At 36.3% G+C, this 27,790-nt stretch overlaps 1 protein-coding gene across 2 annotated transcripts in view; it reads right to left on the reverse strand.

The window, feature by feature from the left end:
* Positions 1–1,506: 1,506 nt before the first annotated feature.
* The window catches only part of LOC149785896 (uncharacterized), a 277,180-nt gene continuing 250,896 nt past the window's right edge, over positions 1,507–27,790 (reverse strand). For both annotated transcript variants that reach the window (XM_089976106.1, XM_089976107.1), the window contains 7 exons: positions 25,653–25,751; positions 24,987–25,085; positions 24,535–24,633; positions 23,691–23,768; positions 20,122–20,280; positions 19,290–19,463; positions 1,507–11,512 (listed from right to left, as the gene is read on the reverse strand). In XM_089976106.1, coding sequence (XP_089832232.1) covers positions 8,708–11,512; positions 19,290–19,463; positions 20,122–20,280; positions 23,691–23,768; positions 24,535–24,633; positions 24,987–25,085; positions 25,653–25,751 — 3,513 coding nt within the window. In that variant the 3' untranslated portion in view covers positions 1,507–8,707. The remainder of the gene's footprint in view (positions 11,513–19,289; positions 19,464–20,121; positions 20,281–23,690; positions 23,769–24,534; positions 24,634–24,986; positions 25,086–25,652; positions 25,752–27,790) is intronic.

Raw genomic sequence — 27,790 nt, forward strand, 5'->3', positions numbered from 1 at the left:
TGGTGATACACAATAAAGGGATACAGCTTGGTGATACACATTAAAGGGATACAGCTTGGTGATACACATTAACGGGATACAGCTTGGTGATACACATTAAAGGGATACAGCTAATTTAACAGTAATGCAAGGTTTCCTTTTGGTCTCAAATAGAAAACTTGAAACAATGGCTACATACTGGGCCTACTGAAGTAGATGTAAGTGGATTGGGTTGAAAATCATGTCGGACTCGATCACCATACAAATTTTAATAGCCAGGTATATCTACTGGCTTTGTGATCATATCAGAGCATGGACAGTTCAGATGTTTTGGATGACTGAAAAATCCTAATTCAGACAATACAAGAATGGCATATATATAATTTATATTAACATCTGAATAAGAAATTATTGTGATTTCCTATAAAAAAAATTGTATAGAGTATTGCAATCAGTGGAAACAATATTCAAGGGAGACAAGTGTATAATCTTATCAAATCATTTACCTCAATGAGTTGTCTTCCTTGACATTAAAGGCCACTAATCTATAATATCTGTTAAAAATTATAGCACAAGCAGAGTTTGTTACTATTAGTAATTCCAGCTATATTTGGAAACAGAATTGACATAATGCCATAAACACAGAGTGGATTTAACCCTCCCTTCCCAGCAAAAATGTCTCACAATTATATTCACTTTTAATACATTGTGTGTTTGGATTTAAAGAAAGGGATTCTTGAATAAAACTGATTAGGGTCACCAAAATATCCAAGTTGTGGTATAGGCCAGACCATATTGCAGGTCACAAAGTCACTAAAATATCAGAGTGGTGATATAGGCCAAGCTGTATTGCAGGTCATTAAAATATCTGAGTGGTGATATAGGCCAAGTTGTATTGCAGGTCACAGGGTCACCAAAATATCCAAGTTGTGGTATAGGCCAGATCATATTGCAGGTCACAAAGTCACTAAAATATCAGAGTGGTGATATAGGCCAAGCTGTATTGCAGGTCATTAAAATATCTGAGTGGTGATATAGGCCAAGTTGTATTGCAGGTCACAGGGTCAGTAAAATATCTGAGTGGTGGTATAAGCCAAGCCACACTGTCAAGCTTCAAAGTATACCCTTAATCAACAGAACTTTAAGTACAGTTGCTATGGCACCAATTATTTGTATTTGACTGATATTAAGTGAGATCTAGAGATACAGTTCCAACAAAAAAAAGTCTTGACTAATTAAACTAAACTGTTGACATCTGATTGACCAGCATCAGATTACTGGCCAACCAGATGCAAGAATATTGATTTAGGTCTTAGTGTTTTCTGTATGGGGTTGGGGGGTCCAGAACTACAGCTCTTTATTGTGCAAGTAACCTTATTAATTCTGATAATAGGCTGAAGGAAACCAGCTTGGAAAAGTCCATTTTGCATTGGGGTGGGGTGGGGGGGCCAGAAGGAAATCAGCTTGGAACAGTCTATTTTCTTTGATGAATACAGGATGCAAACGTAGAAAAAAAGGAGGAAGTCAGAAGAATGCAAGTTTTTATTTAATGCATGAAATGAACAAAGATAAAATGGGATGAAGTATGTAAACTGGCAGGACTTAACTGTATAAACATGGTATAAATATTTTATACTGCCTCAACAAGAATACCACCAGTATTATACACACTGTTACAAAAGTAAAAATAATATAAAAATACACTGTACAAAAATAAGTTCTCAAGTGGATTCCATAGTTGCCATTTGAACACTTTAAGAAGAGTCTTTAATGGGTTTTTCCCATCGTATTCATAAAAATGTACATTATTGACTTATCTCCAACACAGAATATATTCATTCCTAACCCGCATCACATTAAATGTACATTACTAACCCCTTTCATATTCACAAAAATGTACATTAACAAATTACCCCCCCCATCATATTCACAAAAATATACATGACTGACTAGCTAGAATGGCTAAAATGTTCTATAGATGTATCTTTTATTTTTAAACTTCTCAATGTACCTCAAGTTTGACAATAAAGTGGGTTTGTGATTTTAACACTATTATTCAGCAAATGATAGGAAGAGTCCTGGCAGTCCTGGAGGAAGAGTCCTGGCAAACCTAGAGAAGAACCATTGATCCATGGAAAGCTACTGGCAAGCCGCCTCACATGCCCACAATGGCCAAGCCAAGACCTGAACCCACACAGAAGTAAGATTTGAGTGATCTGTAAAGGCAATCGCCTCAGACCACTGGCCACCGGGGCCCAGCATATAAAAGTTTACATATTTATGTTTGTCCTCAAAAGAACAATCCATCTTAGTTGAGAGTTTAAGTAATAATTACTTTTAAGACATCTGAATTTTTTTAACTTAAATTTCTTGAAAAAAATGTATAATTTAAAAAAAAAATAATTGTCCTAGTTTAAATACTATGCAATACTTTCTTCTAAATTTTTGATATTCAAGACCCATATCACAGCTGGTGAACCATGTAATGGGATTTCGATGGATAGATCTGAAATTGTATGAATTTAGTGTTTGCGCTTTTCTCAAAAAGTGAATTCCGACATGGTTTACTAGAACTGTTCAGCTAGGTAATTCAGGAAGTTTGTATGAATGTTGCAAGATGACAACAAAATCCTTGTTCAAAAGTAGTTGTTTTACAAAATGTAAAATTGTGAAATCTGGATTTCAGTCTTTTTTCCCTAAGAGACAAATATAATGCATTACAATGTTTTAAAAATACTTTCCATTTTAAAATCGTCTTGCAAATGTATGCTTCACACACTTGATATAATTGTTTTGAAGTTTAAACAAAACACGTTTCAAACTGCAAATAAGCCACCCTTGTACTCATCTAATGAAAGAAAAGTTGGTGGTTGTATAGAGTATTGATGCAGTACAAACTGATGCCATCTGTTGGTTGTATACAGTATTGATGCAGACAAACTGATGCCATCTGTTGGCTGTATCCAGTATTGATGCAGACAAACTGATGCCATCTGTTGGTTGTATAGAGTATTGATGCAGTACAAACTGATGCCATCTGTTGGTTGTATACAGTATTGATGCAGACAAACTGATGCCATCTGTTGGCTGTATCCAGTACTGATGCAGACAAACTGATGCCATCTGTTGGCTGTATCCAGTATTAATGCAGGCAAACTGATGCCATCTGTTGGCTGTATCCAGTATTGATGCAGACAAACTGATGCCATCTGTTGGTTGTATACAGTATTGATGCAGACAAACTGATGACATATATTGGTTGTATACAGTATTGATGTAGTACAAACTGATGCCATCTGTTGGCTGTATCCAGTATTGATGCCAACTGATGACATATATTGGTTGTATACAGTAAAGATGCAGTACAAACTGATGCCATCTGTTGGTTGTATACAGTATTGATGCAGACAAACTAATGCCATCTGTTGGTTGTATACAGGATTGATGCAGACAAACTGATGCCATCTGTTGGCTGTATCCAGTATTAATGCAGTACAGACTGATAACATATTGGTTGTATACAGTATTGATGCAGACAAACTGATGTCATCTGTTGGTTGTATACAGTATTGATGCAGACAAACTGATGCCATCTGTTGGCTGTATCCAGTATTAATGCAGTACAGACTGATGCCATATATTGGTTGTATACAGTATTGATTCAGTACAAACTGATGCCATCTGTTGGTTGTATACAGTATTGATGCAGACAAACTGATGCCATCTATTGGTTGTATACAGTATTGATGCAGACAAACTGATGCCATCTGTTGGCTGTATCCAGTATTAATGCAGTACAGACTGATGACATATATTGGTTGTATACAGTATTGATGCAGACAAACTGATGCCATCTGTTGGCTGTATCCAGCATTAATGCAGTACAGACTGATGACATATATTGGTTGTATACAGTATTGATTCAGTACAAACTGATGCCATCTGTTGGTTGTATACAGTATTGATGCAGCAAACTGATGCCATCTATTGGTTGTATACAGTATTGATGCAGACAAACTGATGCCATCTGTTGGCTGTATCCAGTATTAATGCAGTACAGACTGATAACATATATTGGTTGTATACAGTATTGATTCAGTACAAACTGATGCCATCTGTTGGTTGTATACAGTATTGATACAAACCGATGCCATCTGTTGGCTGTATCCAGTATTAATGCAGTACAAACTGATGACATATGTTGGCAGTATACAGTATTGATTCAATACAAACTGATGACATCTGTTGGTTGTATACAGTACTGATTCAGTACAAACTGATGACATCTGTTGGCGGTATACAGTATTGATGTATGACAAATTAATGACATGTTAGTTGTACCATGCTATTTTATGTCCAATCTTTCCCAAAGTTAATATAGTTGACAATTTTTGTAGCAAATGGCATCATACTATGACATCATACTGATTGTGTCATAATGTAATATTATACTGATTATGTCATAATACAGTTATGACATCTTTCATGCTGTGCAGTAAGTGCTGATTTTACAAAAGTGGACATCCTTAATGTGGCTGTTCACAGGGAGAATTCAGACCTATTGGTGAAGAGAAAATGCGTCTGTTCACAGGGAGAATTTGGACCCATTGGTGAAGAGAACATGCGGCTGTTCACAGAGAGAATTTGGACCTATTGGTGAAGAGAAAATGTGGCTGTTCACAGGAAGAATTTGGACCTATTGGTGAAGAGAAAATGCGGCTGTTCACAGGAAGAATTTGGACCCAATGGTGAAGAGAAAATGCAGCTGTTCACAGAGAGAATTTGGACCCATTGGTGAAGAGAAAATGTGGCTGTTCACAGAGAGAATTTGGACCTATTGGTGAAGAGAAAATGTGGCTGTTCACAGGAAGAATTTGGACCTATTGGTGAAGAGAAAATGCGGCTGTTCACAGGAAGAATTTGGACCTATTGGTGAAGAGAAAATGCGTCTGTTCACAGGGAGAATTTGGACCCATTGGTGAAGAGAACATGCGGCTGTTCACAGAGAGAATTTGGACCTATTGGTGAAGAGAAAATGTGGCTGTTCACAGGAAGAATTTGGACCTATTGGTGAAGAGAAAATGCGGCTGTTCACAGGAAGAATTTGGACCCAATGGTGAAGAGAAAATGCAGCTGTTCACAGAGAGAATTTGGACCCATTGGTGAAGAGAAAATGTGGCTGTTCACAGAGAGAATTTGGACCTATTGGTGAAGAGAAAATGTGGCTGTTCACAGAATTCGGACCTACTGGTGAAGAGAAATAGCAGCTGTTCACAGAGAATTCAGACCTATTGGTGAAGAGAAAATGAAGCTGTTCACAGGAAGAATTTGGACCTATTGGTGAAGAGAAATAGCGGCTGTTCACAGGGAGAATTTGGACCTATTGGTGAAGAGAAAATGCAGCTGTTCACAGGGAGAATTTTGGACCTATTGGTGAAGGGAAAATGCGGCTGTTCACAGGGATAATATGGGCCTATAGGTAAAGAGAAATAGCAGCTGTTCACAGAGAATTCAGCCCTATTGGTGAAGAGAAAATGCGGCTGTTCACAGGGAGAATTTGGAACTATTGGTGAAGAGAAATAGCGGCTGTTCACAGGAAGAATTTGGACCTATTGGTGAAGAGAAATAGCAGCTGTTCACAGGGAGAATTTGGACCTGTTGATGAAGAGAAAATGCATCTGTTCACAGGGAGAATTTGGACCTATTGGTGAAGAGAAATAGCGGCTGTTCACAGGGAGAATTTTGGACCTATTGGTGAAGGGAAAATGCGGCTGTTCACAGGGAGAATTTTGGACCTTTGGTGAAGAGAAAATGTGGCTGTTCACAGGGAGAATTTTGGACCTATTGGTGAAGAGAAATAGCAGATGTTCACAGGGAGATTTTGGACCTGTTGGTGAAGAGAAATAGCGGCTGTTCACAGAGTGAATTTGGACCTATCGGTAAAGAGAAAATGCAGCTGAAACTGCTCTCCCTTGCAGACTGTTTTAAGAAGTGAATATATTGTCTTTTGACTTTGAAAAACTAATGTCATCATCAAATTTATGACATTATACTGTGGATGACATACTAATTTTTACAAATAAAGCAATGTTACAACATTTTTCTGGAATAATTTCAGTTTCATTAACATTAAAGGTATTAAATGACATGCTTTGCTTTTATTCACTTTTGTCTAAGGGGCCATCCATTTAGTACATACGCATGGACAGGGGTAACCCAAATGGATACACTTGCATATTTGGGGTGTATACTGATAATGTATGTACGCATAGGAAACGGGGGTGGGGTGAAACCTCGATTATAATCTGTCTAATATGTAACCAGGTTCAGTTGGCATTTGAATTTTAGTGGACACTAGACAAACTGTTTAAAGTTATGCTGCTTATTTCTTTGATGCAGCCAGACATTCAATGTCAGTGGACTGTTTTATTAAACACGTTAATATTATTAATCCTTTATGGTTTCTGCGTGGATTAAATATAGGCCATTCTACAGAATTCGGGGGTGAGGTGGGGGTGCATCAAGCATACGTATGCAGGTGTGTGTGTGTGTGTAAAAAAAAGTATGCATGCGTACAGGGAGGGGTCGAGCTTTGCCAGATTTTTGCTTGCATACTAAATGGATGGCCCCTAAGCTCAATGTGCAACCTAGTCCATCAAAATCTGGGGTGCCTCATTTTTTTCCCCAACCCACCCCCACCTTGTCTTGACTCTCCATTACACAGTGACAAAACCTGAAGCAGGGTGGGTGACCCATGCTACTGTTAGGAATCACAAGTAGAGCAAACTGTGTTGACTGTGATCTGTCAGCACATTATGATGCAGCAGCAGATCTTGGTCTATACTGTTGAGTACACACTATATACAAATAATTTCTACAGTACACATGGCAGTCCAACTGTTATACAGCATATATGGCAATGCATTTGAAATATAGTATATATGACAGTCCAATTGATATACAGTAAATACGAGTCCAACTGATGTGAGCATATTACGTTTATGATTATGAATATTGAGCTGGGGGCTGTTTATGATTATGAGCTGGGGGCTGTTTATGATTAAGAGCTGGGGGCTGTTTATAATTATGAGCTGAGGGCTGTTATGATTATGAGCTGGGGTCTGTTTATGATTAAGAGCTGGGGCTGTTTATGATTACGAGCTGGGGTGTTTATGATTATGAGCTGGGGGTTGTTTATGATTATGAGCTGGGAGCTGTTTTTGATTATGAGCTGGGGCTGTTTATGATTATGAGCTGGGGTGTTTATGATTATGAGCTGGGGCTGTTTTTGATTATGAGCTGGGGGCTGTTATGATTATGAGCTGGGGCTGTTATGATTATGAGCTGGGGCTGGGGGTGTTTATGATGAGCTGGGGGCTGATTATGATTAAGAGCTGTGGCTGTTATGATTATGAGCTGGGGGCTGTTTATGATTATGAGCTGGGGTGTTTATTATTATGAGCTGGGGGCTGTTTATGATTATGAGCTGGGGGCTGTTTTTGATTATGAGCTGGGGGCTGTTATGATTATGAGCTGGGGCTGTTATGAGTATGAGCTGGGGCTGGGGGTGTTTATGATGAGCTGGGGGCTGTTTATGATTATGAGCTGGGGGCTGTTTATGATTAAGAGCTGGGCCTGTTATGATTATGAGCTGGGCGCTGTTCCAGTAGAACATACTTGGGACCTGGGAATGTAATTTTCAGTGTGAAGTAATCACCCACCGATGCAGTTTATAATTTAGTTTTCATTTAATATGAATTCTTTGAGTAATTAGAGTACATATGAAGAAGAAAAAAAACCTAACTTCTCTGAGTAACATGTGTGTTTAAATGGAACAGCCCTGACAACACATACTGCAGTTTTTGAGAAAATTTTGTGACATTTTATTAATATAATACCAAATGGGACATCGTATATAAAGACTGATGGAATAACTATACAAATTCTAGAACAAAAAAGGATGGACTATGATTTACTTGCAAACAGGTCATCCTGATACATGGGAATGCCTGTGTAGATGGTCAGCTTTGAACACAAGTTGATATGAAATGAAATGAATTTCTGTTTTTGGAATATTACAATGAAGAATATTTCAAATAACTTAAGACAATACTAAAAATAAATATTTGTTGCCGGTTTTGCAAAATACAATTTCGTACCAAAATGGGTGTGTTCATTATCACCAAAAATTGGCACACACCTTTGGACTTGCATTTCTGTGCATGGTAAACAAGAAACTACTAATGTCATTTTGACAACAGATTAGAAGTCATTTTGACAACAGATTAGATGTCATTTTGACAACAGATGTTAGATTTAGCATTTACACATGCACTATGATTAATTTATAAAGTCCTCTTTTTTATGTCTTGTTCTAATTACAATCATACCCCCCCATGAATAACAAGATAAAAATGGCTTGTAAGTTTAAGCAGAAGCACCAAGTAGCTGTATGTAAAATCAGTTTTTCCATACAAATGTAATATATATTTTGTTTGATGTTGCTTAAATGAATGCCAGAGTTTTTGAAAGGAAAAACCAAATATCACAAGAACTGAATTGTACAGCTTCTCTTTAAGTGAGTTGTACAACAGAAACACCACTTGATGGAATCCATCAAGTTATTATAAATAACAATATATATTCCCATTAATAACTGGATGTAAAAGAACTTTAGCGAGACATTTCAAGTTCCAAGGTACAAGTGATTTTTTTCCCTGTGTTTAATCTATACATCACTGCCATGCATGTAACTTGCCATTTGCTGGTAGTTGCCCCGATAAGGTTGAGCTCCATAGGAGCCACCATAGGGTGCCTGGCCGTTATAGGGAGTAGTGGCACTATATTTGGCTGTTGCATGTTGGGATGGCTGAGGTTGCTGCTGCTGGGGCTGTTCTGGTTTGTACTGCTTGGGTGTTGACTGGTTCCCTAATCCATTCCATCCATTCTTGTACTGCTGAGAAGCCTCTTGTAGTTTTCGTTTATACCAGTCTTGAACATGAGTCTGAACAGACTCTGCATATTGCTTAGCCGGAATGGTTTCATAATCTCCATTTGAGACCTGACTGTAGGGAGAATTTGCATTACTAGGAGTAGAAATTCCCCGATCAGTGCTAAAGGAAGATGAGGGAGTACCTCCACTGCTGCTAGGAGGGTTTTCTGATTTCACCCTTGTACCATAGATTTTACTGCTATAACCAGAGTCAGGGTTACTACTGGAATCCTCTTTGCTGTTATTGCAGATATTGGGTGAACTGTCTCGCTGGTATCCACTATCATTCGAGTAATCTCGACCATTGCTTGTCAAGTAAGTTTGGTATGAACCAGTCTGAGATCTTGATGTAGTAAAAGTTGACCTAGAACCAGCTCCGGTTGGAGCAGGCTCATGGTTTGGATAAAATATACTGGGGGAAGAATTTGTATTGTGCACCTCTGCATGGGCAACAACTGTGTTGGCCCTATCTTGAGATAATCTCACATCTCTTGCTGAACTGTTTAAAGATTCCCTTGTCACCGAACTAAGTGGTTTCCCCTGGGCACCTAATCTCACATCTCCATTCCTTAGAATATTTGAAGGTGAATTAATCCCTCCATTTGCATTGGGATTTTCACTCACAGTTTGAGAACTATGCAATCCTCCTTGTGAATAACTGGAGTTAGGCTCCCTTACATTAGGGGTACTGGATTTGTAATTTCCACTTACATGAACACTTCCTCTACTTTCAGGATTTAATGCATTTGAATTGTTTTGATTTTCCATATTTGTGCTGCCAGGTCTAAGAAACCTGGACTCCTTACTGCCATTGAAATGTGAATATGAACTTTGTGAGTTACTCTGAAATGACTGACTATTTCTAAAACCTGAATTTTCACGTGATTCTGACTGTGACCTAGAAGCACTGGGTGTCTGTGGCCTGTTTGGGGTTGGAGCCATTTTCTCTTCACTTTTATTCCTATCAAACAAATCTCTCTTTGGAAAATCATCATCTAGAATTCCATCTGAAGATCTAGTCCTTTGTCGCATTGGTGGATTTTGTGCACCTCGAGACAAAAAAGAATCGTCTTTATTTTCTGTTGAAAATCCGTAAGAATCTCGTCTTTGCAAATTTTTGTATGGAGAATGAGTATAATTTAAATATGTTACATCTCCATCGGTATTATCGTGGTATCCTACACCTGCAGAATGCCACCTTGGTGGGGTTCTGTCCTGATTCCAAGACGGCTGAACCCCTTGACTCCCAGATTTATTTGTTGAATCTTTGGCTTGTTCAGGGCTATTTGTTGGGGCTAAAGTTCCACTTGTAACACCTCTTGTTTCATCATAGCCAAAAGTTGTAAATGTGGGTGGAGAAGTAGCTGTTTGTGACTCGTCACTACTTCGAGCTGTGTTGGGTTGAGTTAATTGCTCAGAACCCTGTAAAATACTAGAAGGCTGATTAATGTCATATCCTGATGTGTGATCCCTTTCAGAAGAACCTTGTCGGTTATCGACTGCTTGTCTATGTAAGGTACCATAGTCTGTGTGGATTTTAGACAAGCTGCTGGAAGTGGGTGGATTGTTGAAAGGGCTTGAGTCCCTGGATTTGGTGTTTGGGGTACTATGAAGCACAGGGGTGGTCCCAGTACGAGTGTACCCACTCACAGACTGATATTGACCTGAACTCTGCCATGACTGGGACTGGGGAAGCCTCTTTGGAATAGCACCTTGAGAATGTGGACTTGTCATTTGAACATATGCATCATCTGGACCGTGAGTGTACAGACTATTGTGAGTTGAAACATTACTGGGGGATTGCAGATCCAACCCTCTTGCATTAGTTCGAATCTGAATATTTGGTTCAACGTGTTGATTTACCACTTGCACACCAATTGTTGGATTCCTAGAATGGCTGATTGTTCTATTATACCTATCACCACTGAAATTTTGATTCACGACACCAGTTCTTGCTGGTGCTCTAGTCTGGTTCTCTGCTCTACTGTTTCTATTTCGACTGTAGCTTGGAACCTGCCAAGCTCGTATTTGCTGCATAGCAGCTTGACGAGATTCGTAAAATTCCCTTTTTCGAAATCGGCCACTGTGATTATCAGACTGAGACAGAGTCTCATCAGATCGTGACTTGAAAAGTCGCCCATTCTCCGTTTCATGAATATTTTGAAATATGTTATCATTTGGCAAAGCAGAGTCATCATGATGATGGTTTAGACAATGTCCATATCCAGCTAACTTTGCTTCAAGCAAGTCTTGCATTTCCATTTTCACATTTTCACTGTAAGGCACATACACGTTACTGTGATAGTCTTGTAAACGTTTTCTGCATTCCCTTTCTTCTTCCTCCAAGCGCCCTCTAGTGAAATGCTCCAGGGCATGAACACGAAGTGATGTTTTATGATCATACTGGTCTATCCGCTCATTCATCGCTTGTTGGGAGGTCTCAATGTGCTCGTAGATATCATCCCTAGTTTTGGCTACCCTGCTTTCCAGATTCTGTATCACAGGCATGCAGTGACAAAGTGGGCTGTAACCAATAGGTCCCTGGAAATAAAGTATAAATAAATACAAGAGTTCCTCAAAACAGACTGATGTTCTACTGAATGAAAAAGAATTTACAGAACTTAAAAGTAAGACCATTTCTTCTTTTTAACTGCAGAGTGCTGAATCCATCTCTGATATTCTTGATCAACAAGATTTTAAAACTGGCTGATGTGACTGCCATATAAGATAGGCATCATTTTCATTTATGATAAACAAGACACCACTAGAAGACTTTTGTGGAAAATTCCATGCCAATACGACCATCCATTCAGGAGAACTGGTGATACTATTTTCAATATGTTCTCTGTGGAAGCCATACTGGATGTGTGTGAAGCACCATTTCCATTTAGTACCAGCTAGACACCATAAGAAATCTGGTGAAAACTCGATGCTGACAGGACTTCCATCTAGGATTAATGATATTCAAGATGGCTGCTGTGGTGGCCATATTGAATATAAGATTGGCACAACTTTTATATAAGAGGAACTAGACACCAGAAAAAATGATACTGACATGACTTTATATTCAGGATTAGTGAAGATTTTCAAGATGGCTGCCATGGTGGTCATATTTGATGTCATATTTGATGCCATATCAATGCCATTTTCATTTAGAACAAACTAGACTATCTACTTGTATTTAACCATCTATTCAGGAGGAACTGCATTACAGTATTCAATAATAATGGCTATGGTGGCCATGTTGGATGTCTGAGCAGTGACATTTTCATTTAGGACCAAATAGACCTTGTGAAGAATGTATGTTTTAAAAGTTTATGGCAATTCTCCAAGTAGTTTGGGATGAGTATCAACAACAGACTTGTGCTAATGGATAGACAGATATCTTAGATGACAGACAACAGGCCATCACTTAAGTTCTTCAGGTCTGTGACCAATAGAGTTAATAAAACAAGGCATACTGTGATGACTGCTTGCTGCTTATGCAGGCATGAAAAAAAATCAAACTTCATCTATAAAATAATATTATAACAAAGTTTTCATTACATCAAGCTACGGATGTAAAATGTTTATGATTTTCAAACATATCAAGAAAATCAGAAGGGAGACCATAAACCTTGTATATCACAATATAAACTTCTGGCATGTAGTAATATTACAACATTATATTATTATTACAGTCACTGACTGGTTTGGTTTGCTGGAGTGTTTTATGGCATGTAGTAATATTACAACATTATATTATTACAGTCACTGACTGGTTTGGTTTGCTTGAGTGTTTTATGGCATGTAGTAATATTACAACATTATATTATTATTACAGTCACTGACTGGTTTGCTTGAGTGTTGTATGGCATGTAGTAATATTACAACATTATATTATTATTACAGTCACTGACTGGTTTGGTTTGCTTGAGTGTTTTATGGCATGTAGTAATATTACAACATTATATTATTATTACAGTCACTGACTGGTTTGGTTTGCTTGAGTGTTGTATGGCATGTAGTAATATTACAGCATTATATTATTATTACAGTTACTGACTGGTTTGGTTTGCTTGAGTGTTTTATGGCACACCAGCACAAGTAGGTTATTTATTGCTGAGGCAATTGGAGTAAAGTACCATGCCCAGGGACACACCATGGTAGCTAATGTGGGATCCAAAAGTAGGAGTCAAACCTGGAATTTTTTGGTCATGAGACCAGTAGCTTAACCACTGACGTGGGAATGACTTTTAAGCACTTGAACACAGCATCTTAATGCTGACACTGCTACTCTTGTTACTGCCATCACCATCAAACAGTGATGCCTAATATAGCCATTTACAGGCAAAACAAAAATCCATACATTTTGTCCAGATTAAAGTATAAGTACCTATATATTTACTGACACAAAGGTTACTGAAGTGTCCATTTAAAAAGACATTCTTTAAATGAATTCTTTCTGAGTTTCCTCAGTCTTTGCAAATAACTTAAAATAATTGCAAAAGTTCCTTCAAATGCATATGATAACAAGCACAAACTATGACTGTTCATCACTTGACACAAATGCCACTTTTGTAGCACTTGACAAAACAATACCTTTTTTACCACTTGACACAAATGCCCCTTTTTGTAGCACTTGACAAAACAATACCTTTTTTTCAACACTTGACAAAATACCCCTTTTGTAGCACTTTACCAAATAAATGGCATGACCTTAACATTATTTGGCTGCCACACTTGTATTCTTACATTTTCTGTGACATCATGCTATATTATTAAAGCGGTAATGTCAATAATATGTTACAAACTCGTATTCCTACATTTTCTGTGACATCATGCTATATCATATTCTTACATTTTCTGTGACATCATGCTATATCATATTCTTACATTTTCTGTGACATCATGCTATATCATTAAAGAAGTAATGTCAATAATATGCTAAAAACTTGTATTCCTACATTTTCTGTGACATCATGCTATATCATATTCTTACATTTTCTGTGACATCATGCTGTATCATATTCTTACATTTTCTGTGACATCATGCTGTATCATATTCTTACATTTTCTGTGACATCATGCTATATCATTAAAGAGGTAATGTCAATAATATGCTACAAACTCGTATTCCTACATTTTTTGTGACATCACGCTATATCAAATTCTTACATTTTCTGTGACATCATGCTATATCGTTAAAGAGGTAATGTCAGTAATATGCTACAAACTCGTATTCCTACATTTTCTGTGACATCATGCTATATCATTAAAGAGGTAATGTCAATAATATGCTACAAACTTGTATTCCAACATTTTCTGTGACATCACGCTATATCAAATTCTTACATTTTCTGTGACATCATGCTATATCGTTTAAGAGGTAATGTCAGTAATATGCTACAAACTCGTATTCCTACATTTTCTGTGACATCACGCTATATCATTAAAGAGGTAATGTCAATAATATGCTACAAGCTAAACAAGAAGGTTAAGTGGGTCCAATATTGCTCACCCAGTTGATAGTATATATGTATCTATGTAACCTATCTCCCAAACTTTATATCATGTTTATTTTACCCATTACTAATTCCTGATAAAAATTCTAAGATGAGGGCAATGTCTCTTGCTCATAATCAAAGTCATCAAAGATCTTGATGACAATAAACTTGACAGATCAAACATGTGGCTTCAAGAGTTGTAAGAAGACCAGTCAATCAGATGCAAAATCATCTCCTTAACTTGCATCGATCTCACTTATTAAGGAAACATTCTAAAATCATGACAGTAGAAGCATACATACCAATTTATGGGATCAAAATCTGATCCCAAATATGTCTTCTAGAGTAGTTACAAACTCAGCCAATCAGGTGTAAGATTACACCATTATGATGCATCCATTTTGTTAATTACAAACTCAGCCAATCAGATGTAAGATTACACTATTATGGTGCACTGATTTTGCTAATCACAAAAGAAAAAACATCTTAATGAAATATGATATTCCAGCAGTTCCAGTTAGATCAAAACCAGACAAGAAATATGGCTTCATTGTGGCAACAAACAAAGTTAAAAAGATTGAACTCATTAATATGCATGCATCACATTCATTATCAAACTTTTACAAATCTTGATGATACAGCCATATATTCCAAGTCAGATTCAAGATCACCTCATTATTATGCATGCATCACATTCATTATCAAACATTTACAAATTTTGATGATACAGCCATACATTCCAAGTCAGATTCAAGATCACCTCATTATTATGCATGCATCACATTCATTATCAAACTTTTACAAATTTTGATGATACAGCCATATATTCCAAGTCAGATTCATGATCACCTCATTATTATGCATGCATCACATTCATTATCAAACTTGTATAAATTTTGATGATACAGCCATACATTCCAAGTCAGATTCAAGATCACCTCATTATTATGCATGCATCACATTCATTATCAAACTTTTACAAATTTTGATGATACAGCCATATATTCCAAGTCAGATTCAAGATCACCTCATTATTATGCATGCATCACATTCATTATCAAACTTTTACAAATTTTGATGATACAGCCATACATTCCAAGTCAGATTCAAGATCACCTCATTATTATGCATGCATCACATTCATTATCAAACTTTTACAAATTTTGATGATACAGCCATATATTCCAAGTCAGATTCAAGATCACCTCATTATTATGCATGCATCACATTCATTATCAAACATTTACAAATTTTGATGATACAGCCATACATTCCAAGTCAGATTCAAGATCACCTCATTATTATGCATGCATCACATTCATTATCAAACTTTTACAAATTTTGATGATACAGCCATATATTCCAAGTCAGATTCATGATCACCTCATTATTATGCATGCATCACATTCATTATCAAACTTGTATAAATTTTGATGATACAGCCATACATTCCAAGTCAGATTCAAGATCACCTCATTATTATGCATGCATCACATTCATTATCAAACTTTTACAAATTTTGATGATACAGCCATACATTCCAAGTCAGATTCAAGATCACCTCATTATTATGCATGCATCACATTCATTATCAAACTTTTACAAATTTTGATGATACAGCCATATATTCCAAGTCAGATTCAAGATCACCTCATTATTATGCATGCATCACATTCATTATCAAACTTTTACAAATTTTGATGATACAGCCATATATTCCAAGTCAGATTCAAGATCACCTCATTATTATGCATGCATCACATTCATTATCAAACTTTTACAAATCTTGATGATACAGCCATACATTCCAAGTCAGATTCAAGATCACCTCATTATTATGCATGCATCACATTCATTATCAAACTTTTACAAATCTTGATGATACAGCCATATATTCCAAGTCAGATTCAAGATCACCTCATTATTATGCATGCATCACATTCATTATCAAACTTTTACAAATTTTGATGATACAGCCATATATTCCAAGTCAGATTCAAGATCACCTCATTATTATGCATGCATCACATTCATTATCAAACTTTTACAAATTTTGATGATACAGCCATACATTCCAAGTCAGATTCAAGATCACCTCATTATTATGCATGCATCACATTCATTATCAAACTTTTACAAATCTTGATGATACAGCCATATATTCCAAGTCAGATTCAAGATCACCTCATTATTATGCATGCATCACATTCATTATCAAACTTTTACAAATCTTGATGATACAGCCATATATTCCAAGTCAGATTCAAGATCACCTCATTATTATGCATGCATCACATTCATTATCAAACTTTTACAAATCTTGATGATACAGCCATACATTCCAAGTCAGATTCAAGATCACCTCATTAATATGCATGGATCTGGCTCAGCATTTCAGTATTCATGACGTAAACCCACATTCCAAGTTTGATTTAGACTGAATCAGAAGAATGGTCTCCAAAGTGGTAACAAGCATTTGTTGAGTAATGGACACATGTAGACAAAGGGCCGTATCATAAGCTCTCACAAATGCACACAAGTTAGACAATGTAATGCAATGACTTGTACCTTGAATTCATTAATATTGTATGTTTTGTGTATTGTTACAAACCACACAAATATTAGGATTTGGCAACTATTCATCTTTAACACAGTAGGACCACTTCCCCAATTGTTGCAAAAATAAAACCATTTATACCAATAAAATAAATGAACTTAGATAGTCTTGTATATTCTGATAGAAGGGATCAGTGCAGTACAAATATGACAGCCCTCTGACAGATGGAAAATCTATTATGACAGCCCAGTGATGAGTGGTTAATCTAAAATATAACAATGCAGTACAAATATGACAGCCCTTTGACAGATGGAAAATCTATTATGACAGCCCACTGATAAGTGGTTAATCTGATAAAATATAACAATGCAGTACAAATATGACAGCCCTTTGACAGATGGAAAATCTATTATGACAGCCCACTGATAAGTGGTTAATCTGATAAAATATAACAACGCAGTACAAATATGACAGCCCTTTGACAGATGGAAAATCTATTATGACAGCCCATCAATGAGTGGATAATCTGATAAAAAGTGCAATGCAGTACAGATAAGAGAGATGGAAAATCTGTGATAAGAACCCCCTTGCAAGTAGATAATCTATATTAGGGTGCTATGCAGTACAGATATGATGGCCCATTAATAAGTGGTTAATTTGATAAAATGGAGCAATGCAGTACAGATATGATGGTCCATTAATAAGTGGTTAATTTGATAAAATGGAGCAATGCAGAACAGATATGATGGTCCATTAATGAGTGGTTAATTTGATAAAATGGAGCAATGCAGTACAGATATGATGGCCCATTAATGAGCAATACTTGATATTCATTTCTCCTGTTGATCCAGTCAAATATTTGGGTAAAAGCATCGAGCAGGAGAGTTGATGTGTCACAGACTGGCATGCATTGCAAGGTACAGTTTTTTTTACACTAAAGTTATGCCATTTTAAGTTCGATAACCCATAAAACTTAACATTAAAATCAGACTAGGAAAACCCAACTCCTTATCACGAGTTTATGTACATCGCTGGAAAAAAAAGCTTGCAAAGGTAGGACTATAAGTTGACAAAGAGCTTGCAAAGGTAGGACTTTAAGTTGACAAAGAGCTTGCAAAGGTAGGACTATAAGGTGACAAAGAGCTTGTAATGGTAGGACTATAAGTTGACAAAGAGCTTGCAATGGTAGGACTATAAGTTGACAAAGAGCTTGCAATGGTAGGACTATAAGCTGACAAAGAACTTGCAAAGGTAGGTCTGGAATGCATGTTGACAAAGAGCTTGCAAAGGTAGGACTATAAGCTGACAAAGAGTTTGCAAAGGTAGGACTTTAAGCTGACAAAGAGCTTGCAAAGGTAGGACTATAAGCTGACAAAGAGCTTGCAAAGGTAGGTCTGGAATGTATGTTGACAAAGAGCTTGCAAAGGTAGGACTATAAATTGACAAACAGTTTGCAAAGGTAGGACTTTAAGCTGACAAAGAGCTTGCAAAGGTAGGACTATAAGGTGACAAAGAGCTTGCAATGGTAGGACTATAAGTTGACAAAGAGCTTGCAATGGTAGGACTATAAGTTGACAAAGAGCTTGCAAAGGTCAGTCTGGAATGTATGTTGACAAAGAGCTTGCAAAGATAGGACTATAAGCTGACAAAGAGCTTGCAAAGGTAGGTCTGGAATGTATGTTGACAAAGAGCTTGCAAAGATAGGATTATAAGCTGAAAAAGAGCTTGCAAAGGTAGGACAGGACTATAAGCTGACAAAGAGTTTGCAAAGGTAGGACAGGATTATAAGCTGACAAAGAGTTTGCAAAGGTAGGACAGGACTATAAGCTGACAAAGAGTTTGCAAAGGTAGGACTATAAATTGACAAAATCTTGAAAATTTAACTCGAATTTGTGTACAAATATAAAATATTTAAAACAAAATTGGATTTAATTTTAAACTGAATTTGAGAATCCTGCACAAAGATAATGAGAAATGATCTGCCAGGTCTCAAGAGCCTATCTAGACTTTAAATTATATAATCTAGAGAACACTTTCAACCCTGCAAGAGCCTATCTAGACTTTAAATTATATAATCTAGAGCCTATCTAGACTTTAAATTACATAATCTAGAGCCTATCTAGACTTTAAATTACATAATCTAGAGCCTATCTAGACTTTAAATTACATAATCTAGAGAACACTTTCAATCCTGCAACCATTACTGGGAGTCTCCTCCCTGTGCAAATTATTCCATTCTTTAATGAGCCTGAATGTGTTTGAAATATAAGTATACCTGTTTGATATTTCCTGCCAAATCCCTGAAGTACTGGACACCAGGGCGTGGGACATACTGACTGAAGAACCCCTGAACTGCTGATCCTCCCACGGGGGTACCTGTTTTGTGGCCAGGCCTCTGCTGTACGGGAGCAGCCCCTCGCCCTTGTGGCATCTTCTCTTTGTCCTTCTCCTGCAGAAAAGAAGAGTGGTCATTATTGTTTTGGACCTTAATGTGAGTCTACTATCCATCCACCACCCACCCTGACCTATGAAGCATATTCAATGCGTCCAGTTCTTTTAACTGCTGACCATTGCTAAAACTATGTACCTATATAAAGGCAATAACTAAATGCACTGACCATTGCTAAAACTATGTACCTATATAAAGGCAATAACTAAATGCATTGACCATTGCTAAAACTAAATACCTATATAAAGGCAATAACTAAATGCATTGACCATTGCTAAAACTATGTACCTAAATAAAGGCAATAACTAAATGCACTGACCATTGCTAAAACTATGTACCTATATAAAGGCAATAACTAAATGCATTGATCATTGCTAAAACTATGTACCTATATAAAGGCAATAACTAAATGCACTGACCATTGCTAAAACTATGTACCTATATAAAGGCAATCCACTGATGCAGCCATGCAATAAGTCATTAAATTTTTTAAAAATCTGTCTTTATTCATCTGCATATAATAACAATAATGACTGTGGAATTCTTTATAATATAGAATGGCTTTGTTCAACAAATAATTTAGCAATAACTATCCCATGTCATTATAAGATATTTTCATAAAACTTCGTTACTGTTCCTAAGTTGAATATAAAAATACCTTTGACTTTTTCTTTTTGAAAAAAAAGAAAGATTTCTTTGTTTTCTCTGGTTTTTCCTGCTTAACAGGCAAGTCCTCATTGGGAATGACCACTGGTCCATCCATCTCATCTATGTCTTCTTTAAAATTCACCTCTTTCATAAGGCGGGGTCCTTGCAGCTGCAAGCACGCATGATTAAAAGTTACATAACAAATAAGATTTCAGTTTTTCTAAAATTCAAAGCAAAATTCTAAAAATTTGACACAGCATCATGCTTTTTTGCTTGTTTTATATATAGCCTATAACAAGGACTGAATATCTTTTTGTTTTTATAATGCTTGGCATGGAAAACACTAAAAATATTCAATATCATTTATGGTAACTTAAACATGAAATGAGCAAAATTCTAGTATATTATTCATTCCATGACAAAACATGTTGTTGTTGATGTAGGGTTTAACGCCATTTTTCAGCACAAGATAGGCTATACATGGCGGCCAGTATTAATGGTGGAGGAAGAAACCAGGAAAACCCCAGAAAGAACCACCAACCCACGAGAAGCTACTGGCAAGCTTTCTCACGTATCCACATTGGCCAAACCTGAGACTCGAACCCACGCAGACAGAGGTGAGATGGCAATGATCCGTAATGGTGAGCACTTTAGACCACTAGGCCACTTGGGCCCCCCAACAAAACATGTAAAATGGAGAGTAATTTTCTTATATATATACTCCTATCTATCCCACAACCCACCCATACCACACCATGAAGACAAGTCTACATTAGAAAAAGGGCATGACTTCTAAAAATAGTGAGAGTGCAATGATTGGTCAACATGCATATCTTTTTGACCATAATATGTTGACTGCAAACCAAAATTAAGTGACAATTAAATATTGGTACAGCATCTGCTGCAGAGCACGACTGCAAGCTGCAAGCCAAGGTCACACAAAAATGTATATTTAATGAAGAAATGAAAAAAATGAAGAACAAAACCTCACATTCATTAAAACCTTTTGTTTAAAGATGTAATGTTCCGAAGTCAGTCAGATACAATCACTCTGATATGTTTATTCCACTCCAACAATATCATCCTGCATATGAAATGTGTTAACCAAAAAGATGTCCTCATTTCCATAGCAACAGTCATGATTTTGACAAAATTCACAATCTGAAGAATGATGTACACTAGCTAAATGTGCAAATCGTCACTGTCCCAAAATTATTGTAAAATTTGGAAACTTTTTATTGATGTAGCTGTTCATCACAGAATGGAGAAAGCCAATACAAATTGAGGCCATTAGTATTTAGAACTCAGGGTCAGATCAGGTTAAGTGTTGTTTTTTCTCTTCTCCAAAATTTCAATAGGGCCCTGACTTTCCTCGAAAGGGCACTAAAGCAAAATTCTATGCATCTTTTTACTCAAAGTGACATAATACCCTGTAAATGTGCACAAGAATAAAACAATGGTCATAAAAATGGAAATTATCACTAGTGATAACAACAATGTTTTCACTTCACTCATTAAAATAGTTCTGTATATCTACTCAAAAAATGTAGACAGTCTCTAGATACTGCACCCATGTCAAATTGGGAAAAATAAGTCTTTAAAAAATTCAGAGGAACATAAAGATTTGTCAAGACTTCTTTAGATGATGACCATGGTACATACCTAGTGTCACAGTAGTCCATAACCAAGAGTTTACTGAAGGGACTGACACTCTACTGGTCACAAGAATTTCTAGGAATCCATGATAGAACATTTTCTTCTTTTTAACTGTTGAGTATTGAACCCATCTCTGATCTTGTTTAGAAACTTCAACATACAAATTTGGTATGAAAATTTTCCCCATGTTTTGAATTAACATAGTCACAAGATACTTGTAAGAGTAGTAACAATTTTTTTATCATGACCTTTGACCTTAATGATGACATGATGGATAGAAGATAACCTATTCGGGACACCCCACCCCCAATATGTGTGTTTCTGATCAGCCATTCATCCCTGTTTTTCGTTGCCAACCCTAGCACTTTTTTGCTTCCTGGCTTAAAAAAAAAAAAAATTTAAATTCTGGAATTGATTGAGTTGGTTCAGCCCAGTACTTGAAGTGCTTACTACATTATATATAATAATCATGATAACATACATGATTTTTTTAAAAACCTGCCTACCCACCCTCATATTAAAACCAGTGCAATAAGAAACACCTTTTTTGGCCTTTTGACAATGCCAAGATATAACCACATAATTATGGTTAAGTCTATAAGTTATAAATTAGGAGTAAAATAATAAGTTACTAAAATGGTACAATTCATGTATATTTCAGATATATCATAAACTGGGTTAAATAATACAAATCCACCCAAGACCTTTGACCTGAAAATCAATGTCAGAGTGTAGACTATGAACTTGTTTCCTGGAATGCAACTGAATTCAAAGTTTAGTCAAAATTTGCTTGTATATGTAAAAATCACTGTGTTCATAAGCTCAATGTAATACAACAAATGCAAGAAATGACCTTTGATTTTACCCTAAGGTCAATTAGGTCTGGGTTTCAAGAAAGTGTAGATATGTTGGTGGTCAGATTGAAACTAATTTCATTTAGAACCAATTAAATATTATTTTGTGAAAACCCCATGTCAGTGCCATCATTTATGCAAATGGAGCTCTGATAACAAGATTTCCTATATTACCACTGTGGTGCCATGCTGGCAGTCAGATGGACACCGTTTTCATTCAAAACCCGTTTTAATGAAAACCCCTTGACAATAAGATCATCTTACAGGAGAAGTAGCCATATACAAATGTTCAGGATGGCTATCAAGGCAGCCATTTTGGAAGTGAGATCAGCATCATTTTAATACTGACATATTGTAAGAAAAAAGTTTATTTTTCATGACGATATGGACATCCATTTAGGAACAGTAGCTAACAAGATTTTTCAAATTATGGGGATCACAATGGCATGATTATCAGGCACTTTTCAAACACTTTCTAGCCAATCTCAGATTTAACCACTTTTCAAGATAACCATCAAAATTCAATCACATTTCAAGATTGTTTGAAACTTGGATATTGTGAATGTGGAAGAGTAAGGTATTTTATGGTACAATATTGTGACAATGGAAGTGTGTGTGATTTAGATTTTTAATGTAGCTTTAACAATTTTTCAGTCATATTTCTATGATGTCTGCAGTGTGACAGTTTATAGTGATGTCTAGCACTGGGGCATCATGTCGCAGACATGTAGAACGATGTCCCACCCAGTCACATTATCCTGACACCAGGCCAACCAGTCCTAACACTAACCTCTTAATGCTGAGTGCCAAGTGAGGTAGCTGTTAATACCATTTTTGTAAGTCTTTGGTATGACTCGGTTGGGGATCGAACCCACGACCTCCCGCATCCGAGGTGGACATGCTAACCACTAGGCCACTGGAGCGGTCGACAATAGAAGGGTAAGTATTCTATGATCCAATATTGTGACACTGGAAGCATAAGTAATTCACAATATTTTGACACTGGAAGAGTAATGTATTCTGTGATACATTATTATAAGATTAATTATTTTTAAAAATCTACACTCACCCTGATGAATGATTGGATGATGTTTATAATCTCGGTATGTTCCTTCCGTCTGGCCACATCCATAGCGGATTCTCCTTGCTGAAAGATTTTCAGAAATGATGAAACAACTGGTGAATTGATCATGGAGAACTCAATTATCATTTAACTTGCATTTTCTAAGCAGAGTTTTCAAAAGACAAATGTTTTATGGTGTTAGCACATATACAAAACTATCACACCATGGGAGTAAAAAAAAGGTGAAGAATGATTTATGTACCTAATCATATAATTTTATGCTTTTGTGTACTTGTGTTTTAGATGATAATGGTAATTAATATTCTCAATTTTATAAACTCTATAAATAAAATTATTACATATTATTGGATAGATTGAAGAATTATACCATATTATTTTTCTATCTTCAAACCTTTTCAAATTTTTAATCACCTGGATACACTTTTTAATTAAGTGACCATATTTATGATATTTGAATATTGCTGCTTTATCACACTGTTAGGTGTCAAGTTCAATTTATTATAATGTCATATCAATAAAATTGTGACAAGATTATGTAATGAGGCTGTTAATTGTTGTGATTGTAAGAACGTGAGTACAACTGTATCAAAAGTTTTACCATATGTATTCACACATAGGCCAGACCCAGATCTGCCGTATCATAATGTGTGGGCTGATTTGGGCCTATGGAGTTTGTTAGGACTAAGCAGTAGAACCGATAGTATAGACCCAAGGTCTCTGTTGTTGACCTGCAGTTGACCCTGACTTGTACACTAGTACATAAGGTTCTTTCTATTAATTATAAAATGATTTAATTGTGAAAGGATGAAAAAAAAGGAAGTCTAGATACCTTGTTCTTGATATTTATATCTATCCTTGCTTCGACAAGAAGCTTTGCAATTTTCCTTCTCTTCAATGCTGCAGCTATGTGAAGAGCAGTGTCACCATTCTGAAATTGAATTATTAAAATGAAATTCTGATTTTGCTCTGAAAATGTGGCAATTTATCTTGTCCCGAGCATTGAAAATTCAAAGATGGCATGTTTTGAAAATGGCATTATGAAATTTGCAAGGCATTCTCCTGAACTGAAAAGTACTACGAATTCACTAAATATTAACCATATACAGGTCACACAAGCAAAAACTTTTATTTGGTTTTGAGATGGTGACTTGGAGTTATCTTTAATTCTTTTTTGCAATTTAAAATACAATTCAGAAAAATCTGATGACATGTAAATACATAATGGTTTACAGCGTGTGGTACTACTAAAGATCCTACAAATCAAAATTCATATCGACTTACTTTATTCTGATCATTAAGCCGGCATCGTGCACTGATGATAATCCGGGTGACTCCTGCATGTCCGTATCTGGCAGCTGTGTGGAGTGCTGTGTCACCATACTATGATTTTTAATAGAAAGAATTCTTGTTACTAGAATATTTGTTGTTAGCTTCTTGTTAAAAAATGGAACAGATCTTTCTTGTAAGATCAAGACAACAAGTGTTACTTGAATTTTTATGAAATTACGTGTACTAGCTTTTTCCTGAATGTCATTAAAAATTCATTAATCAAAACTCTTTTTTACTGTCCATGTCAGGCAAACCCTCTCTACTGACAGTCTACATGGTGATAACACTGGTATGATTGTGATAATGTTTGAGAGTTAAGGTGGAGAAACTCTATTTGTAGCCAACATGATGAAATAACTGATATGATTGTTACACTGTTTAAGAGTTAAGGGGAAGAAGTGTCCCATTAAAATACTTCACCAATTTCAATTTATTTCCATGCAAGCTCCATTTAGAGTAGATTGCTAAAAGTAGCTTCAATTTATTTTTGTTACTCCAGTGTAAAAATTCAGTAATCTTTTCTCTTTTATAATTGTGCATTTCTTATTGAATGTATTTGACAATAAAACATTTACACTATTGGATATGTTTAGATTCAAACTTAAAATGAGGTCTTACATTATTTCTGCTGTCTGTGTTACAGCCAGCATAGATCAGAACTCTGGAACTCTCATTGTGACCATTCTGAGCTGCAAGGTGAAGTGCTGTAAAACCGGCCTGAAAATAAACAAATATATTCTTTGTTTAATAATGATTTTGATACTAAATGTAACATATTCTGTGTAAATACAAAAATTCATTTAATCGTAAACAAGCTGTCATTTCAAAAAAAATTTGAGGAATGGCATGATATTATCTCATTCAAATATATCCCTGCATCTCCGCATCCTACCCTTACCCCATTTTGCCAAGAAGTCTATGTCATGCAAGAGGTATCAGAGGGAAGTAGTCTATATGAAATAATTTAACATGGAAACAGCATAGCCAGACTAACTGAAGCAGCATAGCCTGACTACAGTATATGAAATGAATTATTATGGAAGCAGCAGTCTGACTATATGAAATGATTTAATATGGAAACAGCAGACATGACTATATGAAATGATTTAATACGGAAAAAGTAGACATGACTATATGAAATGATTTAATATGGAAACAGCATAGCATGACTATATAAAATGATTTAATATGGAAACAGCAGACATGACTATATGAAATGATTTAATATGGAAACAGCATAGCATGACTATATAAAATGATTTAATGTAGAAACAGCATAGCATGTATATATGAAATTATTTCTTATGAAAACAAACAATATGGCCTTTCTGAAATCATTTAATATGGAAACAGCAGAAGATATATAATTAAAATAAAAATGATCAAAATTATTCAAAATAAAAAGTTCATCATGTTGACTTAATTACTACACGCTGTCCTATAATAATTCCAGATGATTTTCATGTATAAAGTTAAATGACCGCTGAATAAAGAGTCACAATAATAGCCTACAAAAATAATTCTGACCCTGACCAAGATACCAGCAAAAGATATCATGGGTATCCACAAATTCTGCGAAAAAAAAACATGACTACAACTGATATCCACAAAATCCTTATAAACACGACAAATGATATCCAAAACTTTCCCATAAACATGAAAACAAGATAATGTAAAAAATATTTCAACAAGACTACAACTAATAAACAATGCCCCCATAAAAATGACAACTAATAAACATCATCATCATCAGTTCCCTCCACTTGTCTCAATCATGTGCCAATGCCTGTGTCTCCGCAAAACTTTTCCTGGTCCATTCTGTGATGTTGTCAGTCCACTTTTTTCTGCCTACCTCTCCTTCTGCCACCCTGGACGCTGCCCTGCAGGACTGTTGTGGATAGAATGTTGACTCTAGTGACATGGCCATAACATTTCAGCTTTCTCTTTTTGACGGTGGTGAGGAGGTCTTCATGTTGGCCTACTTTGCGCCTGATGGTATTACGCACTTCTTCATTTGTGATGTGGTCCATGTAAGAGATGCCAAGGATGGTTCTGTGTCATCTCATTTCAAGTGCCTGGATTCTTCATTGTAATTCTGCGGTCAGGGTCCAGGCCTCACATGAATACAAAAAGATTGAGATGACTAGTGCTCGCAATAGTCTGATTTTAGTTTTCAGACAGATATTCTTGTCTCTCCAGATGGGTCTTAGCTTTGACATAACTGCCATTGTTTGTGCTGCTCTTGACAAAATTTCTGCTCTTCATCCCTCTTCAGTGATTACGGAACCAAGATATTTGAACTGGCTCACTGTTTCCAGTTCCTGTCCTCTGACTTTAATCTTGGCTGAGATTTGTTTGCCACTATTTGTCATCAGCTTTGTCTTCTCTGTGCTTAACTCCATGTCAAATCTGTAAGATGTTTCATCCAGGTTCTTCACTAAGGTGGCAAGCTCGTCTTCACTGCTTGCCAGCCCATCAAAGTCGTCTGCAAAGCAGAGGTTGGTGATGTTACGCACTCCAATGCTGACTGTCCCACAGTGGTTTTCCAGGACTTCGCTCATGATGCACTCTAATTAGATGTTGAAAAGCATGGGTGACAGGAGAAGCCTTGACGTACTCCGACTGTTGTCTGGAACCAGTCCCCCACAGAACCTTGGGCAATTACTGCACTGGTAGCCTTGGCGTACAGCTGCTTGATGGTGTTGGTCAACTTTTGACCCATGTTGTACTTCTTCATTGTGGCCCACAATGCCTCA

The sequence above is a fragment of the Sinohyriopsis cumingii genome, chromosome 12, assembly GCF_028554795.1.
Source record: "Sinohyriopsis cumingii isolate HCF-2022 chromosome 12, ASM2855479v2, whole genome shotgun sequence".
NCBI classification, from domain to species: Eukaryota; Metazoa; Mollusca; class Bivalvia; order Unionida; family Unionidae; genus Sinohyriopsis; species Sinohyriopsis cumingii.